At 47.6% G+C, this 19,815-nt stretch overlaps 1 protein-coding gene across 1 annotated transcript; it reads right to left on the minus strand.

Annotated features, from left to right (window-relative positions):
• Positions 1-9,982: 9,982 nt before the first annotated feature.
• On the minus strand, positions 9,983-11,674 carry PVRIG (PVR related immunoglobulin domain containing). Its single transcript, XM_059036874.2, has 5 exons — positions 11,497-11,674; positions 11,058-11,408; positions 10,843-10,966; positions 10,696-10,756; positions 9,983-10,602 (listed from the first exon to the last, which is right to left on the minus strand). Exons 1-5 carry the CDS (start codon positions 11,555-11,557, stop codon positions 10,306-10,308), a joined length of 894 nt encoding a protein of 297 aa, XP_058892857.1. The 5' UTR covers positions 11,558-11,674; the 3' UTR covers positions 9,983-10,305.
• Between the last annotated feature and the right edge of the window lie 8,141 nt (positions 11,675-19,815).

The raw sequence follows: 19,815 nt of genomic DNA on the forward strand, positions 1-19,815 counted from the left end.
CCTTTCTTCTTTTGCTCTCTTCCCTTGTGATTTTATGACTCTCTCTAGTGTTTATGTTTGGATTCCGTTATCTTTTTGTGTGTGTTATCTATTATTTATTTTTGGTTTGTGGTTATCTTGAGGTTCATATATAACAACATATGTATGTATGATTTATTTTAAGTTGATCTCTTAAGTTTGAGTGTATTCTAACAATCCTGCATTTTTTTACTCCCTCCCTCAATGTTTAATATTGTTGACATCATATCTTACACTTTTTGTATATCCCTTAACTACTTACTGTGGATATAAATGATTTTACTACTTCTGTTTTTAACCTTCCTTGTAGCTTTGTAAGTGGTTTACCTACCTCCTTTACTGTATGTTTGCTTTTACCAGTAAGATATTATAATTTTCATCTTTCTAATTGTGATTTTTTTCTTTTTTTCTTTTTTTCTCTTTCTTTTTTTGCTTAGAGAAGTCCCTTTTAACATTGGTAAAGTTGGTTTCATGGTGCTGAACTCTTTTATCAATAGCTTTTGCTTGTCTGTAAGACTCTTATCTCTCCTTCAAATCTGAATGATAACCTTGCTGGGTAGAGTATTCTTGGTTGTAGATTTTTTCCTTTCATCCTTTTGAATGTATCATGTCACTCCCTTCTGGCCTGCAAAGTTTCTGCTGAAAAGTCAGCTGATAGCCTTATGAGAGTTCCTTTGTATGTTACTAGCTGCTTTTCTCTTGCCATTCTTTTTTTTTTAAAATAAATTTATTTATTTTACTTACTTATTTTTGGCTGCTTGGGTCTTCATTCCTGCATGCGGGCTTTCTCTAGTTGCGGCGAGCAGGGGCTACTCTTCATTGTGGTGTGTGGGCTTCTCATTGTGGTGGCTTCTCTTGTTGCAGAGCATGGGCTCTAGGTGCGCGGCCTTCAGCAGTTGTGGCTCGCGGGCTCCAGAGCACAGGCTCAGTAGTTGTGGTGCACAGGCTTAGTTGCTCCGTGGCACGTGGGATCTTCCGAGACCAGGGCTTGGACCCATGTCCCCTGCACTGGCAGGCGGATTCTTAACCACTGCGCCATGTTCTCTGCCCTGATATCTCTCTCTTCTCCTGGGACCCCCTGTAATGGGAATGGTAGTGTACTTGACATTGTCCTAGAGGTCTCTTAAACTGTCTTCATTTAAAACGTTTTTTTCTGGGAATTCCCTGGCAATCCAGTGTTAGAATTCCACACTTCCACTGCAGAGAGAGAGAGACAGAGAGAGAGAGAGATTTTCTTCCTTGTCTTTTTTGTTCATCTTGGGTGATTTCCACTACTCTGTCTTCTAGATTGCTGACTCATTCCTCTGTATCATCAAATCTATTGATTCCTTCTAGTGTATTCTATATTTCAGTTATTGTATTCTTCAGCTCTGTTCGGTTCTTTTTTTTTAAAAAATATATTTTATTTTATTTTTGGCTGCATTGGGTCTTCATGTTGCGTGCGGGTTTTCTCTAGTTGTGGCGAGTGGGGGCTACTCTCCCTTGTGATGCGTGGGGTTTTCATTGTGGTGGCTTCTCTTGTTGCGGAGCATGGGCTCTAGGCACTGGGGCTTCAGTAGTTGTGGCTTACAGGCTCAGTAGTTGTGGCTCGCGGGCTCTAGAGCTCAGGCTCAGTAGCTGTGGTGCATGGGCTTAGTTGCTCCGCGGCATGTGGGATCTTCCCAGACCAGGGATCGAACCCATGTCCCCCACATTGGCAGGCGGATTCTTAACCACTAGGCCACCAGGGAAGCCCCGTTTGGTTCTTTATATTTTCTAGCTCTTGTTGAAATTCTCATGGTGTTCATCCATTCTTCTCCCAAGTTCGGTAAACATCTTTATGATCATTACCAGGAATGCTTTCAGGTGGATTGCTTATCTCCACTTCATTTAGTTCTTCTTCTGAGGTTAAGTCTTGTTCCTTCATTTGTAACACTTTATCTCCTCATTTTGCCCAATTCTCTGTGTTTATTTCTGTGTATTAGGTAAGTCAGTTACCTTTCCCAATCTTGGAGAAGTGGCCCTATGTGGGAGATGTTCTGTGGGGCCGAGCAGCGTGCTCCCCTCTGGTCACCAGAGCCGTATGCGTGTGCTGCGTGGGCACTGCCACTACAGCAGGACTGCCTACTGTGGGTGTGCTGGTAGGTGGGGTTGGCCCCTGGCCCAGTTGGCTACAAGGCCATGTCCTGTGTGGTGGCTGTGGGCCCACGGGAAGGTGGGGTAGACTTCCACTCTGGTTGGCTGTGCGGCCTGGGGTGGGGCATGAGGCTGCTGCTGGCCTATTCCTGTTGGCGGGCAGGGCCTTGTTCCCAGTGCTGCTCGGCCAGAGGGAGGATTCCCAAAGGGTGCTTGCCAGCGCAGGTGTTATCATGGCAGGATGAGCTCCACAAATGGCTGTTGCCAGCATCTCTGTCCCCAGGGGCAGTCCCAGTTGCCTTCTGCCTCTGCAGGCTGCTCTCCAGTATCAGCAAGTGAGACCGACCCAGGTTCCTCTCAAGCTGCTGCCTCTCTGATGGGACTCAGGGTGTGTGAGGCTTTGCATTTGCCCTCTAATAGTGGAGCCTGTTTCCTCTAGCCCTCTTGCTCTGCTGAACAGAAGCCCCACTGGTTTTCAAAGCCAGATGTTCTGGGCTCTGGTCTTCCCAGTGCAGGACCTCTGGGATTGGGAAGCTTGATGTGGGGCTTGGACCTCTTACTCCTTGGAGAGAATTGTGGATCTAGGCTTGTGATATTCCTCCTGGTTGTGGGTTGCCAACCTGGGGGAGTGGGTCCCGACTTTACTGCGTGTCTGCCCCTCCATCCCATGTGGTTCCTTCTTTGTCTTTAGTTGTGGGAAATCTTTTCTGCTAGCCTTCAGGTCGTTCTCGTAGATAGTGGCTCGGTAGGTACCTTTAATGTCGGTGTATTTGTGGGAAGAGGTGAGTTCAGGGTCTTCCTTCTCCACTGTCTTGGCCACCTCCCCGCATATACATTTTTTTAACATCTTTTTTGGAGTATAATTGCTTTACAGTGGTGTGTTAGTTTCTGCTTTATAACAAAGTGAATCAGCTATACATATACATATAGCCCCATATCTCTTCCCTCTTGCATCTCCCTCCCTCCCACCCTCCCTATCCCACCCCTCTAGGTGGTCACAAAGCACCGAGCTGATCTCCCTGTGCTATGCGGCTGCTTCCCACTAGCTATCGGTTTTACGTTTGGTAGTGTATATATGTCCATGCCACTCTCTCACTTCGTCACAGCTTACCCTTCCCCCTCACCGTGTCCTCAAGTCCATGCTCTAGTAGGTCTGTGTCTTTATTCCCGTCCTGCCCCTAGGTTCTTCATGACATTTTTTTTTCAGATTCCGTATATATGTGTTAGCATATGGTATTTGTTTTTCTCTTTCTGACTTACTTCACTGTGTATGACAAACTCTAGGTCCATCCACCTCACTACAAATAACTCAGTTTCATTTCCTTTTATGGCTGAGTAATATTCCATTGTATGTATGTGCCACATCTTCTTTATCCATTCATCTGTCGATGGACACTTAGGTTGCTTCCATGTCCTGGCTATCGTAAATAGAGCTGCAATGAACATTGTGGTACATGACTCTTTTTGAATTATGGTTTCCTCAGAGTATATGCCCAGTAGTGGGATTGCTGGGTCATATGGTAGTTCTATTTTTAGTTTTTTAAGGAACAACATTAAATGCACCAACATTCTAATTATAGGGGTCCCAGAAGAAGAAGAGAAAAAGAAAGGGACTGAGAAAATATTTGAAGAGGTCATAGTCGAAAACTTCCCTAATATGAGAAAGGAAATTGTTAATCAAGTCCAGGAAGCGCAGGGAATCCCATACAGGATAAATCCAAGGAGAAACACGCCAAGACACATATTAATCAAGCTATCAAAAATTAAATACAAAGAAAAAATATTAAAAGCAGCAAGGGAAAAATAACAAATAACATACAAAGGAATCACCATAAGGTTAACAGCTGATCTTTCAGCAGAAACTCTGCAAGCCAGAAGGGAGTGGCAGGACATATTTAAAGTGATGAAAGGGAAAAATCTACAACCAAGATTACTTTACCCAGCAAGGATCTCATTCAGATTCAATGGAGAAATTAAAACCTTTAGAGACCAGCAAAAGCTAAGAGAATTCAGCACCACCAAACCAGCTTTACAACAAATGCTAAAGGAACTTCTCTAGGCGGGAAACAGAAGAGAAGGAAAAGACCAGCAATAACAAACCCCCCTGTGTACTTTAAATCATCTCTAGATTACTTATAATACCTCATACAATGTAAAAGCTATATAAATAGTTGCCGGCATGTAGCTAATTCAACTTTTGCTTTTTGGAATTTTCTGAAAATTTTTTTCCAAGTATCTTTGATTCACGGTTAGTTGAATCTGCAGATGCAGAGGGCCGGCTGTATGTTTGTGTGTGTGTGTGTGTGTGTGTGTGGGTGTGTACACACACACATGTGTGGGGCTCTATTGTTTTCCATTGATCTACATCTATTCTTCACCCCTATACCTCACTGGCTTGATTACTTTAGCTTTATATAAGTTCTGAATTCAGTAGTATAAGTCTCCAACTTTGTTCTTTTTCAAAATTGTTTTGGCTTTTCCAAGTACTTTTGTTTTTCCATATAAGTCTTAAAATCAGCTGGGCAGTTTCTACAATGCAGCCTGCTGGCATATCAGTTAAGAATGCTTTGATTCTTTTGATCCATTTGGTAGAATTACTCTCTCAACAATGAGCTTTCTGATCTATAAACATAGTATATCTCTCCATTTACTTAGAACTTTGATTTCTCTTTTCGATGTTTTGCATATAGTTCCTGTCCCTTTCTAAGGTGCTGCCTGGGCTCTAAGGAGGCACTGACATGCCTGAACCTCGTTTGTTCTCAGGCATCTCAACTTAAGCTTTTTTGTGTGTGTGGTACGCGGGCCTCTCACTGTTGTGGCCTCTCCCGCTGCGGAGCACAGGCTCCGGACGCGCAGGCTCAGCGGCCATGGCTCACGGGCCCAGCCGCTCTGCAGCACGCGGGATCCTCCCGGACCGGGGCACGAACCCGTGTCCCCTGCATCGGCAGGCGGATTCTCAACCGCTGCGCCACCAGGGAAGCCCTCAACTTAAGCTTTTATTGGCCCTTGTCACCCTTTCCTTGGAACATGCTGCTGTCAATCTTCCATCTCAGTGAATGGCATATCCCCCTACTTAGTTGTTCAAGCTGGAGAACTGGGCTTCGCCACTGACACCATCCTGATCCCATCTCCCCACAGCCAGAAACAACTCTGCCTCCAGAACACATTTTCAGTCCATCTGCTTCTTTCCATCTACATTTTACCATTCTTGACTCAGACACCCCATCTCCCTCCTGGATTAGGCAGTAGCTCCCTAATTGTTCTTACTTCTACTCTTACTCCCTCCCTCTCATGCAAGTGTTCTCTACCCAGAACCAGACTGATGGTTTTATAATGTAAATCCGATCATCTTACTGCTCTGCTTAAAACCCAACAAGGGTGACTGCGACCCTTACCATAAACCCCAGTCCCTTTTTATGGGCTTTGCCTACTGCTCTCACTCACCTTGTTTCATGACCTTCCTCGGGCCTTGCCAACACCAAGCTCTTTATTTTATTATTTTTTTTTGCTGTACGCGGGCCTCTCACTGCTGTGGCCTCTCCCGTTGCGGAGCACAGGCTCCGGACGCGCAGGCTCGGCGGCCACGGCTCACGGGCCCAGCCGCTCCGCGGCACGTGGGATCTTCCCAGACCGGGGCACGAACCTGTGTCCCCTGCATCGGCAGGCGGACTCTCAACCACTGTGCCACCAGGGAAGCCCCACCAAGCTCTTTTTAACGTTGGGGGCTTTGTACATATCTTTTCCTGTCTGGAATGGTCTTCCCACAATCTTTGCCTAGAGAACTCCCACTTGTGTTCAGGTTTTATTTTAACTGTCATCTAGCAAATCAAAACCACGATGAGATACCACCTTACGCCTGTCCAAATGACTGTCACCAAAAAGACAAGTAACAAGTATTGTTAAAGATGTGGGGAAAAGGGAACACTTGTGCACTGTTGGTAGACATGTAAATCGGTGCAGCCACTGTGGAAACATTATGGAGGTTCCTCAAAAGCATAAAACTATAACTGCCATATGATACAGGAAATTTTTTCCTTCTTCGTATTTACCCAAAGAAAGTAAAAACATTAATTTGAAAAAATATACCCACCCCAATGTTCACTGTAGCATTATTTACAGTAGCCAAGATCTGGAAGCAACCTAAATGCTCATCAATAAATGAATGGATAAGGAAGATATGATATATATATATATATATATATATATATACACACACAATGGAATATTACTCAGCCATTTCAAAAAAATGAAAATTTTCTATTTGTGACAAACGGGTGGATCTAGATGGTATTATGCTAAGTGAAATAAGTCAGAAAAAGTCAAATACTGTATGATCCCCTTTATATGGGGAATCTTAAAAAAGAAAGAAAACAGATTCATAGATAGAGAACAAATGGGTGATTACCAGAAGGGGAAGGTGGGGGCAAAATAGGTGAAGGGGATTAAGAGGTACAAACCTCCAGTTATAAAATAAGTCTTGGAATGTAATACACAGCATAAGGAATAGGGTCAATAATACGTAAGAACTTTGGAGACGGATGGTTACTAGACTTAATCATGGTGGTCATTTCATAATGTACGCAAATGTCACATCACTATGCAGTACACCTGGAATTACCATAATATTGTTCAACTGTATTTCAATTTTTGTCCCTTAAAATTTACCACCTTAACCATTTTTATGTGTATTTTGCCACAGTAAAAAAAAAAATTGGGGAAAAAAAGGTCATCTCACAGAGGCCTACTACTCCTCAGAGCGCCCTGATCTTTTAGAGTCTGTAATGCCTGTTTATTTACTTTTATCCAAATAGCTTTCTGACCCACTTCATGGCTGCTGAAATGAAGCTGTTTGAGGGCCCAGTTATGGAAATTCGAGGTGTCACTGCTCCCCCAGCCCCACCAGGGTTTGAGTGGAACCTGAGGGCGAGAGCTCCTGCCCATGGCTGGGCCGACAGACGTAGCGTCCTGGGCTTTTTGCGTCCCTGTGTTGGGAAGGGAGGCAAGAGGCTCTCCTGGCTCCTCAACTCTGGCCCCTTCCAGCCCCCAGCTCATCCCGCCCAGCCCTTCCTTCTGCGTCCCGCCGGCGGAGCCCTCAGACACCCCTGGGACCGATTTCTTCTCCCTAGGCCCCAGGCGCCTCGGTTCACCGTTAAGGTCAGCCCCAGCTGGCGGGCGCCCCGACCGGGGGCGAGGCCGTGACGTTGCCCCGCCTCTGCAGCCAACGCAGCAAGGGGGTGAGGCGCCCCGGACGCACAGGCGGCGGGTGGTCGTGATGCCCAGGGCCCCGCACTCCGTGTGGGCGCGCCTCACGGCTGGGCAGTGGCAGCCGAGAGGCCTAAGCGTAGAAAAGCCGACCGTCGCGGGCTACCGTGGGAGCAGGCGCTGGTCTGCGGAGGCCCGGCGGGGGCGCAGATGGGGAGCTTCACAGGCGGCGGGACCCGGGTGGGGCGGGGGGCTCCGGCGGGCTGGGCGTGGGGACTGTGCCAGGGTGGGGCCAGGGGGCGCGCCCGAGGGTGGGTGCGGGCTGGACTGCAGAAGGAGGAGGGCTCCGGGGCCGCAGGGGGGCAGAAGACTGGGATGGGCGCGTTCCCAGGGACCCGCTGCCGACCCGCGGTGGGGTGGGGAGGGGGAGGAGCAGCTGAGCGGGACTGGGGTCTAGTCACGGGGAGGGAGGGGCCTGAGGGTGGTCTGGGGAGCGTTGAGCTCGGGTCCCGGGCTCCGGGCTGGGCTCCTGGGCCAGCTGCGGTGGGACCCTTTAGAGGGGGTGGGGGGGGCGGGTTGGTGGCGCCACGCCTCCCCTCCTCCCCACTAAAAACATCTCTGCCTCCCAGCTGCGTGACCTTGGGCTCTGCTAAACGGGCTTATAACACGCCGAAGTGGTAGGTGTTTTCAAAGTAGTAAATAAGATACTTCGCGCCAAGCTGCTTAGTACCTGGTCCTGGTTTACAATCTCCACACTCCCCTCAGGCCTAACCCCTCCCTACTTGAAGAGCGAAGTGAGCCTCTTAGAGACTCAGTAAACCACGCGGGTCCCACAGCCGGGGAGTGGCCCCTGGGATGCCAAGCCGGTCAGCTCAGAGCACAAGGCTTTTGAGGGATGCTGGCTGAGGGCGTGTCCTGGATGCCTGGTGGAGGTGCTGGGGCTGGTTCAGTCCTGTCCCCTTGGGCCTCGGTTTCCCCATGTGTTGTGAAGGACTAGCAGAGCGTGACCTCCATGACTGGGTCCTGAGGTGGGGCCCGGATGCTGCTCTTGGGGGCCGTGGGCAGCCACACCTCCAGGTGCGGGGCCACAACTCGGCTCTCTCAGCCGGTCCCTTCACTGCTGCTGGGTCTGGCACTCGGGACTGGGCAGTGGGGGACAGGCCAGCTGCGGAGACTTCCCGGGTCCCGAGGATTTTGGTTTCATGCAGTGCAGGACCAGGCTGGGCTGTGGCCTCCTGAGCTTGTGGAAGGTGGGCTCAGGCCGGGGCTGGGGGAGGATGGAGTGGGGCCTCTCCCCTGATGCTCTGATGGGCAAGTGGCCAGGCTGAGGGCCTGGGAGCCCTAGAGCCGCCCCCCCACCCCCGGAACACGAATAGTCTCTTTCTAGGGAAGTGAGGCTTCCTCCAAGGCCTCCCCTGAGCCCCGTTGCCCACACACCCCTGTGCTTGGTCTTGATGTGGTCCTGAGCTACCCCCTCCCTTACATCTCTCTACCTTCCTCGGGCACTTCCGCAGCAGCCCCGCCTCTCTCCCTTGAACCCCTAGCCCTGCAGGGACCACGGAGCTGCCCAGGCCAGTGCTGAGGGCTCCTCAGAAGATGACGATGCCCACGGGCTGAGGAAGGCAGGCCTGATGACCCTTAGCCACCCCCTCGCCCTGTCTGGCTCACCCTCCTCTCCCCTGCGTGGTGTAGAGCTGGTGGCTTGATGGGGATGGGTTCTGGGAGCACCGTGTCTGAACAATGCCTGCAATAGTAAGCTGGGTTTCTGGAAGATTCTGTGGTTGAACATAGCCTCTGGGCAGGCCCTCCCTGAGCCAGGCAGAAGGAATGGTTCCTGGGATAGCAGGTGGCACTGCCTGGGACTTTCCGCATGCAGGACCAAGGAAGGGGCTGAGCGACAGCTGTCTCCCGCGACACCCCCCACCCCCCAGCATTCACCCTGGTTGGGTGCTGCCTTAGCCTGGTTCCAGGCCCAGGCTTCCCCCTGTCACCGGAACCCATCACGTTCTGTGGAGCCTTACAGCTTACAGAGCTCTCTCACCACGTTGTCTCATGTGGCAAATGTGCGCCGAGGCCCAGGCTGCTGGCCCTGTTTGCAGAAGGAGGGCTGCTCCGGATGGGCAGGTGAGGGGGCGGGGGGCGGGGGCTCAGTCCCCGGGGCTGCGCGGGCCCCTGCCTCCCCGACTGGCCGGTGGGGAGTAGTCCTGGTGCCCTAGTAACAGGAGAGGAGCCCGAGGAAGCCACTGTGGGCAGATCTGAGGTGGGTCCCCTGCCTCTGAATGTCCACTCTGTGGAGGGAGGGCGTCAGGGCCCCACCCCCAGCCCATCTCAGGGAGCCCCTGTCCCAGGGACTTTTCTGGGTTGAAGCTCCAGAAGCCCTCGCTGCTGTCCTAGGACATAGTGGGATCTGAATATGGGCCATCCTGTCTGGAGGCCACCAGACCCCCCAATCCTGTCTTCCCACCTGGCATCCCTCAGCAAGGTCTGCAGGGCCAGGAACCCCCCTGTCCCCTGCCAGGCAGAGGAGATATCCCCACGCTGAGGCCCCCTCCCCCTCCGGGTCGAACCTGGCCCCTGCCTCCCAGGGGGTTGAAACCCCTCTAACATCTTAACCCCCCCACCAAAGAAGAAAAGGCCCAGCCAAAGCCCAGGTCAGAGAAACCATTCTTGTTGGTTTAGCTATCAACCTCATCTGGGAGGGTTGGGGACTTGAAAACAGGAAACGACCTGGGATGGGGTTTTGTCACTTCACATACATACACGTGCGCCCACACAGGCACACGTGCTGACCGCATCCACAGCAAGTGGGCCCTGGAGGGGTATGTGTGGAGACACTTACTGGAAGCCTGAGAATAAAACAAGCTGTGCAAAGACAGTGGGCCACCAGGACACACACCCAACAGAAGGGGGTTCCAGGGGCCCAGGAGAGGAGAAAGGCAGAGTGGACTTGGGGTCCCTCTCATCGAACTCCTAACGTCCCTCCATGGCTCTGCGCCCCAGACAGTCCGGGAACGGGGTGAGGTCGGTGCCGGCGTGGAGAGGCCCCTTCTCTGCTTGAGCGTAGAGCCGGTTCTCGACAGAGATGAAGCTGCTGCGAGCGGAGGCCGGCAGGGGTGCCCAGGGGACAGGACTCTGGCTGGGGAGCGGTGCCCACCTGGACAGGGGCTGGGGTGGGAGGACCCGGTGCAGAGTTGCCGGGTTGAAGTAGCTGGTGTTGATGGTGGCATAGGGGATGTGGAGAGAGGTCAGGGAGGCTTGGCCAGCTGCCTGCAGGGGAGACGGGGAAGGAGGCTCAACCTCGTGGCCCCCCACCTCCAGCCCCCTCCATTCCCCTCCACAAAGCCACCCCCCGATCCTCACACTTGCTCTCCTCTGTGTCTGGGGGCTGCTGTGTCTGGGTGGCTGAAGCTTCATGACAGACCTGGGAGAGAGTTAGGAGGGTCAGAGGCAAAGCACGTGGCTGGCCCAGCGCCGTGGGGATTTGGATCAGCAGGGGCTGGGTCTCACCAGTGCCTTTGCCGACGCAGGAGGTAGAGGAGGTAGACGCAGCCAAAGAGAAGGACCCCTGAGAACCCCAAGATCCCAGCCAGGTCAGCTCGCAGCATGGTGGCTGGAGTAGGAGCAGGGAGCCCTGTGCACAGAGAGAGACATACGGGCTAGGTGCCTGGCACCCCCGAGTCCCTCCCTGTCCTCCCGGGGCCCCCTCTCCTCAGCAGCCCCACCTTGGTCTGGGCTGAGGGAGACGTTCCCACAGGCCTCCTGGGAGCCCTCAGGGAAGGAGGTAAACTTGCAGCAGAAGGTGGTGTTGGGACTGGAGCTTCTCCCCTCGGACCCTTCCAAGGTGAGGGAGATGCTGGTTCTGGTTTCCCAGTGGGCCCGGCAGGCAGGGTTCCAGTGCTGGGTGCCGAACTTTGGGTGCAACACAGCCAGTGTGGTCCCTCCAGCACCATCGGGGCCCCCGTGGCTCACAGTCACCAGGGAGATAGAACCAGACCCCAGGAATCCACAGCGGACAGTGAAGGACGGGGTCTCGGTGGCCTCCATCTGAACCTGCACCCACACCTCGGGAGTCCCTGTGGGATACAGGCACAGGAGCTAGGGCCCGGGCCTGGCTCTCTGCCCCGTCCCCGTGGCCTCTGCATCTCTCTGGTCCCCACTCACCAGCAGTGATGCAGAGAGTCAGCAGCGCCAAGAGCAGGCCCAGGGCCCGGGGCCCATTCATGGCTCCCCTCTGGCCCAGGCTCTGGGGGCTGCCGTGGTGGGGACAGCACCTGTGTTTCCGGTCTCATCACAGGAAGTTTTTACGTGTGAGCGGGCCCTAGGAGCGCCGCTTGGCGCTGTCCGCAAACCTGCCCCACTTCCTTCTCTGTCTTCTCAGGGTGGCGAGTCCAGGGTCGAGGACCCCCTCCCTCGGGAGACTTAAAGTGACAGTGACAAGGCTTTCCCGGTCCCCGGGCTGTGCTTGAGTGTGAGCAGGCCGGTGGCTCAGGTTCCCTTCCCAGCCCTGCCTGTGGGTACCAACCCTGGGCAGGCTCTGGGGAAAGGAAGAGACGGCACAGGGGGACCTGAGATGTCCTTCCCGTGGGAGGGAGGCCCCCCCCGGGTTCTCCTTAGAAAGAAGGCTCTGACACCCCCCTCACCCCAGCTAAGGGGTAGGGTAGTGGTGGAACTTGGGAAGAGGAAGACCTGTAAGCAGGAGAACCAGCAGGGCAGCTACCTAAGAGGCAGGCAGAGCTTGGCCGGTGGCTTTGCCTGCAGAACTCTGCCCCATCTGCAGCCTTCCTCCCCACAGCTGCGGGCAACTGGTTTCCAGCCGCGAAGGCCAAACGCGTATAGTCACCTGTGACTCTTCACGCATCTCCAGCCCATCAGGAAATTCTGAAGGCTTCCCATCCCGGCCACCTGACCTCTTCTTACCACCCCCACCTCTCGGACACAAGCCGTCTTTCCCCACAGACTGTCGCGGTAAATTGCTTTCCTGCGTATGCTCGTTTACAGAATGAAAATGGGCCAGCAGGCCGCTGTAAGCAGCGGCAAGTGATCAGCAGGCTTTGTGTCCTGTCTTACCCTGTGCTGAGCTTGCATCTGGAGTGAGAGTAGCTTGGTGAGCTCCAGCTTGGAGCCACGGCTGGCTTTGTGCTGGGGGCTCCTGTCCAGGGCGTGGTGAGAACTGAGCGGTGGCCCCACCTCAGGGCTGTGGTCCCCTGAGGCCTGCCCTGCACACATGCCCCTGACTCAGCATCTCTTCTAATCCCGTGGTGTTAGCCAGTCAGCCTCGTACGTAAACTCCACCACCCCATCCACACCTGAGAGGCTGGATAAGCAGGGCCTCCAGGCCAGTCACTTCACTGCTCCCAGCCCAGGTAGCATTCATTCTCTCAACCCTTTGAACTTCTCTCAGGCTCGGTGTGCCAATCTCCAAACCTGACTCTGACCCACTCTCACCACTTCCTCCACTACTGTTCCCGACACAGGGGAGGCCTGTGCAAAACTCAGCCACTTCAGGGAGGCCCAGCCCAGCGTGGGTGCCGAGCAGCTGGGCACGCAGGGCTGCCGACCTCGGTCTCCCTAGCCTGGAAGACCCTTATCTTCTCCCCAGTTTGCAAGGGCCAGATCAAATCCCACCCACTCCAGGAAGCTGAACTGAGTGAGCTTTTCCTTCTTGGGCAACCATTGCACAGATAGCGGGCCCTAGGTGGTGGCTCTTTTATTAACCTCCACACGGTCCAAGTACGCGTACAGGAGCTCAGTACTGGGTGATCAATGGATGAATGAAAAGCCATGGCACGAAGTTAACTACTCACAAAATTTTCCATTTTTTTCAGTCTTGTAAGCCACGTTGTCCCCAGTAAGTTCTCATTGTATAAGATTCAAAAAACACTGAGTAGAAAACATTACTGTCTTCACCAGCCTGCCCATTCCCTTTTCCCTCCCCATTTTAATTTTCAATAAGGCTAAAACTATCAATCTTTCATTGTTTCTAGATTTTGTGTATTGCTTAGGAGGGCCAATTATAAAAATAACTTTATAGTTTTCTTTTTATGCTTAACTCTTATAAGGGTTTATTTTTAGCCCATGAATAATTTTAATTTGGAGGTGGCGTTATTTTACAATTTAGGTGGACAGCCAGATGCCTTCAAACCACTTGTTGAATAGTCACTTGCCATCTTTTTAATTTATTATTTATGTATAGTTGAGTTACTAGTTTCAGGTGTACAACATAGTGATTCAAGTTTTTAAGTAGATTATACTCCACTTAAAATTATAAAATATTGGCTATATTCCCTGTACTGTACAATCCTGGTAGGCTTATTCTTTTTTTAAACTGAGGTATAATTAAGGTACAAAATTATACAAGTTTCAGATGTACAACACAGTGATTCACAATTTTACAGGTTATATTCCTTTTATAATTATTATAAAATATTGGCTATATTCCCTGTATTACATACTAGATTGTTGTGGCTTATTTATTTTATACATAGTACTTTGTACCTCTTAATCCCCCACCCCTATCTTGCCCCTCCACACTTCCCTCTCCCACTTGGAACCACTAGTTTGTTCTCTGTATCTGTGAGTGCTTCTTTTCTATTATATTCACTAGTTGTATTTTTTAGACTCCACATATAAGTAATAACAGAGTATTTGTCTTTCTCTTTGTTTATTTTTGGCTGTGTTGGGTCTTCGTTGCTGTGCACGGGCTTTTTCTAGTTGCAGCGAGCAGGGGCTACTCTTCGTTGGGGTTTGCGGGTTTCTCATTGCGGTGGCTTCTCTTGTTGGGAGCACAGGCTCTAGGCGCGAGGGCTTCAGTAGTTGTGGTGTGTGGGCTCAGTAGTTGTGGCTCACGGGGTCCAAAGTGCCGGCTTAGTAGTTGTGGCGCATGGGCTTAGTTGCTCCACAGCATCTGGGATCTTCCCGGACCAGGGCTTGAACCCATGTCCCCTGCACTGGCACGCGGATTCTTAACCACTGTGCCAGCAGAGAAGTCCGTCTGACTTATTTCACTAAACATAATACCCTCCAGGTCCATCCACGCTGTTGCAAATGGCAAAATTTCATTCTTTTTTATGGCTGAGTAGTTTTCCATTGTATATATGTACACCACACTTCTTTATCCATTCATCTGTTGATGGACACTTAGGTTGCTTCCATATCTTGGCTATTGTAAATAATGCTGCTATGAACATTGGGGCGCTTGTGTCTTTTCAAATTAGTGTTTCATTTTCTTTGGATATATGCCCAGGAGTGCAATCTATGGATCATATGGTGGTTTTATTTTCAGTTTTTTGAGGAACCTCCACACTGTTTCCACCAATTGGCTGCACTAATTTACTTTCCCAACAACAGTGTACAATGGTTCCCTTTTCTCCACCTCCTCACCAACATTTGTTATTTGTGGTCTTCTTGATGCTAGCCATTCTGAAAAGTGTGAGGTGATAACTCATCGTGGTTTTTATTTAAATTTCTCTGATGATTAGTGACGTTGAGCATCTCTTCATGTGCCTGTTGGCCAATATTTGTCTTCTTTGGAAAAATGTCTATTCAGGTCTTCTCTTTTTTTTTTTTTTTGCTGTACGCGGGCCTCTCACTGTTGTGGCCTCTCCCGTTGCAGAGTACAGGCTCCGGACGCGTAGGCTCAGTGGCCATGGCTCACGGGCCCAGCCGCTCCGCGTCATGTGGGATCTTCCCGGACCGGGGCACGAACCTGCATCCCCTGCATCGGCAGGCGGACTCTCAACCACTGCGCCACCAGGGAAGCCCTGTCTTCTCATTTTTTAATGGTTTTTTTTTTTAAAGATATTGAGTTATGGGACTTCCCTAGTGGTCCAGTGGTTAAGACTCCATGCTCCCAATGCAGGGGGTCTGGGTTCGATTCCTGGTTAGGGAACTAGATCCCGGATGCTCCAACTGAAAGATTCTGCATGCCACAACGAAGATCTTGTACATGGCAATGAAGATCCCATGTGCTGCAACTGAGACCTGGCCTAGCCAAATAAATAAATAAATTTTTAAAAAAGTATTGAGTTATACAAGCTGTTTATAAATTTTGGATATTAACCCCTTATCAATCATATCATTTGCAAATATTTTCTCCCATTCAGTGAGTTGTTTTTCTGTTTTGTCAGTGGTATTTTTTGCTGTGCAAAAGCTTTTAAATTTAAATAAGTCCAACTTGTTTATTTTTACTTTTACTTCCTTGGCCCTTGGCAAAAGATTTAAAAAATACATTGCTATGATTTAAATCAAAGAGTGTTCTATGTTTCCTTCTAGGAGCTTTATGGTTTCCGATCTTATGTTTAGATCTTTAATCCATTTTGAGTTTATTTTTGTACAGTGTGAGAAAGTGGTCTAATTTCATTCTTTTACATATAGCTGTCCAGTTTTACCAGAACCACTTATTGAAGAGACTGTTTTTTCCCCACTGTATATTCTTGCTTCCTTTGTCATCGATTAATTGACTGTAAATGCATGGGTCTATTTCTGAGCTCTCTCTTCTTTTCTATTGATCAATGTGTCTGGTTTTGTGCCAGTACCATACTGTTTTGATTACTGTAGCTTTGTAGTAGAGTCTGAAGTCACAGAGCGTGATACATCCAGCTTTGTTCTTCTTTCTCAAGATTGTTTTGGCTATTTGGGGTCTTTGTGTTTCCACACAGATTTTAGATTATTAGTTCTAGTTCTGTGAAAAAAAATGCCATTAGTATTTTGATTGGGATTGCACTGACCTTATAGATTGCCTTGGGTAGTATGATCATTTTAACAGTATTCTTCCAACCCATGAACATGGTATATCTTTCCATCTGTTTGTGTTGTCTTCAATTTCTTTCAGCACTGTCTTAGTTTTCTAAGTACAGGTTTTTTTATCTCCTTAGGTAGGTTTATTCCTAGGAATTTTATTCTTTTGATATGATTACAAATGGGATTATTTCCTTAATTTCTCTTTCTGTTTGTTGTTAGTGTAGAGAAATGCAGATTTCTCTATTTTAATTTTGTATCCTGCAACTTTACTGAATTTATTGACGAGTTCTAGTAGTTTTTTGGTGGTATCTGTAGGATTTTCTACATATAGAAAATCATTTATCATGCCATCTTCAAACAGTGACAGTTTTACTTCTTCCTTTCCAATTTTGGTGTTTTTATTTATTTTTCTTTTCTGATTATTGTGGCAAGGACTTCCAATACTATTGTTGAATAAGAGTGGTGACAGTGGGCATCCTTGTCTTGTTTCTGATCTTAGAGGAAGTGCTTTCAGCTTTTCACTGTTGACTATGATGTTATTTGTGGGCTTACCATATATGGCATTATATCAAAGTATATTCTTATACCCACTGTGGAGAGTTTTTATCATAAATGGATGTTGAATTTTGTCAGAAGCTTTTTCTGCATCTATTAAGATGATTATATGATTTTTATGCTTCAATTTGTTAATGTGGTGTAACACATTGATTTGTAGATACTGACCCATCCTTGCATCCCTGGGATAAACCCCATTTGATCATGGTGTATAATCCTTTTAATGTATTGTTGGATTTGATTTGCTAGTATTTTGTTGAGGATCTTTGCATCTATGTTCATCAGTGATACTGGCCTATAATTTTCTTTCTTTTTTGTGATATCTTTGCTTTTGGTATCAGGGTGATGCTGGCTTCATAGAATGAGTTCAGAAGCATTGCTTTCTCTGCAGTTTTTTTGGGAATAGTTTGAGAAGGACAGGTGTTACATCTTCTCTAAATGTTTGGTAGAAGTCACCTGTGAAGTCACCTGGTCCTGGTCATTTGTTTGTTGGGAGTTTTTTAAATTACTGATTCAATTTCATTAGTGATCATTGGTCTGTTCATATGTTCTATTTCTTCCTGGTTCAGTCTTCAGAGATTGTACATTTCTAGGAACTTGTCCATTTCTTCTAGGTTGTACATTTTACTGGCATATAGCTGTCTAGTAACTTTTTATAATCCTTTGTACTTCTGTGGTATTGGTTGTAACTTTTCCATTTTTGTTTCTGATTTTGATTTGAGCCCTCTTTTTTCCTTGATGAGTCAGGCTAAAGGTTTATCAATTTTATCTTTTCAAAGAACCAGGTTTTAACTTCACTGATCTTTTCTATTGCTTTTTAAATCTCTATTTCATTTATTTCTGCTCTTTATGATTTCTTTCCTTCTACCAACTTTGGGTTTTGTTTATTCTTCTTTTTGTAGTTTTAGGTGTTAGGTCAGGTTGTTTGATATTTGTTTCCTGAGATAGGCTTACATCACTATAAACTTCCCACTAAGAACTGCTTTTGCCATGTCCCATAGATTTTGGATTGTTGTGTTTTCATTTCCATTTGTCTCCAGGTACTTTTAAATTTTCTCTTTGATTTTTTTTTCATTGACCTATTGGTTATTTAGTAGCATTTGTTTAGCCTCCATGTGTTTGTGCTTTTTCCAGGTTTTTTTTCCTATAGTTGATTTCTAGTCTCACAGCATTGTGGTTGGAAAAAATACTTGATATGACTTCAGATTTCAAAAATTTGCTGAGACTTGTCTTGTGGCCTAGCATGTGATCTAACCAGGTGAATGTTCCATGTGCACTTGAAAAGAATGTGTATTCTCCTGCTTTTGGATGGAATGTAATATATATATATAAAGTCCATTTGGTTCAGTGATTCTTTGATTTTCTCTCTAGATGGTCTGTCCATTGATATAAGTGGAGTGTTAAAGTCCCATACTACTACTGTTACTGTCAATTTTCTCCTTTATGTCTGTTAATATTTGCTTTATGGATTTAGATGTTCTATGTTGTGTGCATATATATTTTTATTCATTGTTCTTGGATTGATCCCTTGATCATTATGTAATGTTCTTGTCTCTTGTTCAGCCTTTGTTGTAAAGCCTGTTTTGTCTGATACAAGTATTGCTACCCCAGCTTTCTTCTGATTTTCATTTGCATGGAATACTTTTTTCCATTCCCTCACTTGTGTGTCTTTAGATCTGAAGTGAGTCTCTTATAGGCAGCATATATACGGGTATTATTTTTGTATCCATTCAGCCACTGTCTGTCTTTTGATTAGAGCATTTAGTCCATTTAAAGTACTTATAGGTATGCAATTATTTCCACTTTCTTAATCGTTTTCTGGTTGTTTTTGTAGTTCTTTTGTTCCTTTCTTCTTCTTTTGTCCTATTCCTTTGTGAATTGATGACTATCTTTAGTGTTACATTTGAACTCCTTTCTATTTTTTTGTGTATCTATTACAGATTTTTGGTTTATTACCATGAGGTTTACATATAGCAATCTATATATGTTAAGTTGCTGATCTCGATTTCAAATGCATTTTAATATCTTTCTGTTGTGTACCCTTTAACTATTTATTGTGAGCATAGATGATTGTACTACTTTTGCCTTTTAACCTTCCTAATAGCTTATATGTGGTTAACTTACTACCTTTCCTGTGTATTTGCCTTTACCAATGAGCTTTTTCTTTTTGTAATTTTCATGTCTCTAATAGTGGTCTTTTTTTTTTTTTTTTTTTTTTTTTTTGCTTAGGCAAGTCCCTTTAACATTTCTTGTAATGTTGGTTTAGTGGTGCTGAACTCTTTCAGCTTTTGCTTGTGTATAAAACTTCTGATCTCTCCATCAAATCTGAATGCAAACCTTGCCGGGTATTCTTGGTTGTAGGTTTTTTCCTTTCATCACCATATCATGCCACTCCCTTCTGGCCTGCAGTTTCTGCTGAAAAGTCAGCTGATAGCCTTATGGGAGTTCCCTTGTATGTACCTTGTTCCTTTTCCCTTACTGCTTTTAACATTCTCTGTTTTGCCATTTTAATTACAATGTGTCTTGGTGTAATCCTCTTTGGGTTGATCCTGTTTGGGACTCTGTGCTTTCTGGACCTGAATGTCTGTTTTCTTTCCCAGATTATGCAAGTTTTCCACCATTATCTTTTCAAATATGTTTCCTGCCCCTTTCTCTCTTTCTTCTCCTTCTGTTCTGGGACCTCTATACTGTGAGTGTTAGTGTGCTCCAGTTGTACTGTCCTCACTTCTTTTTATTCTGCAGCAATTGCCACTACTGTCTTCCAGCTCACTGATCCATTCCTCTGTATCACTTTAATCTATTGTTCTTTCTGGTGTATTTTTCATTTCAGTTATTAAATCCTTCATCTTTTTTTTCTTTTTGCGGTACACGGGCCTCTCACTGTTGTGGCCTCTCCCGTTGCGGAGCACAGGCTCCAGATGCACGGGCTCAGCGGCCATGGCTCACGGGCCCAGCTGCTCCACAGCATGTGGGATCTTCCTAGACCAGGGCACAAACCCGTGTCCCCTGCATCGGCAGGTGGACTCTCAACCACTGCGCCACCAGGGAAGCCCTAAATTCTTCATTTCTATTTCCTTCCTCTTTGTATACTCTTTCTTAAAAACTTCGAACTCCTCACTCTGTTCATCCATTCTTCTCTGAATTTCTTTGATCATCTTTACAGTTGTTACCTTCAACTTTTTATTG

Source organism: Kogia breviceps, chromosome 14 (assembly GCF_026419965.1).
Source record: "Kogia breviceps isolate mKogBre1 chromosome 14, mKogBre1 haplotype 1, whole genome shotgun sequence".
Lineage (NCBI taxonomy): Eukaryota > Metazoa > Chordata > Mammalia > Artiodactyla > Physeteridae > Kogia > Kogia breviceps.

Excerpts from the sequence above, each read along its gene's own strand:
- PVRIG (XM_059036874.2), bottom strand. The coding sequence starts at position 11,557 with ATGAATGGGCCCCGGGCCCTGGGCCTGCTCTTGGCGCTGCTGACTCTC. Across the intron at positions 11,409-11,496 it reads GACTCTCTGCATCACTGCTG|GGACTCCCGAGGTGTGGGTG; the intron begins GTGAGTGGGGAC and ends TGTATCCCACAG. Across the intron at positions 10,967-11,057 it reads CTCCCTCAGCCCAGACCAAG|GGCTCCCTGCTCCTACTCCA; the intron begins GTGGGGCTGCTG and ends CTCTGTGCACAG.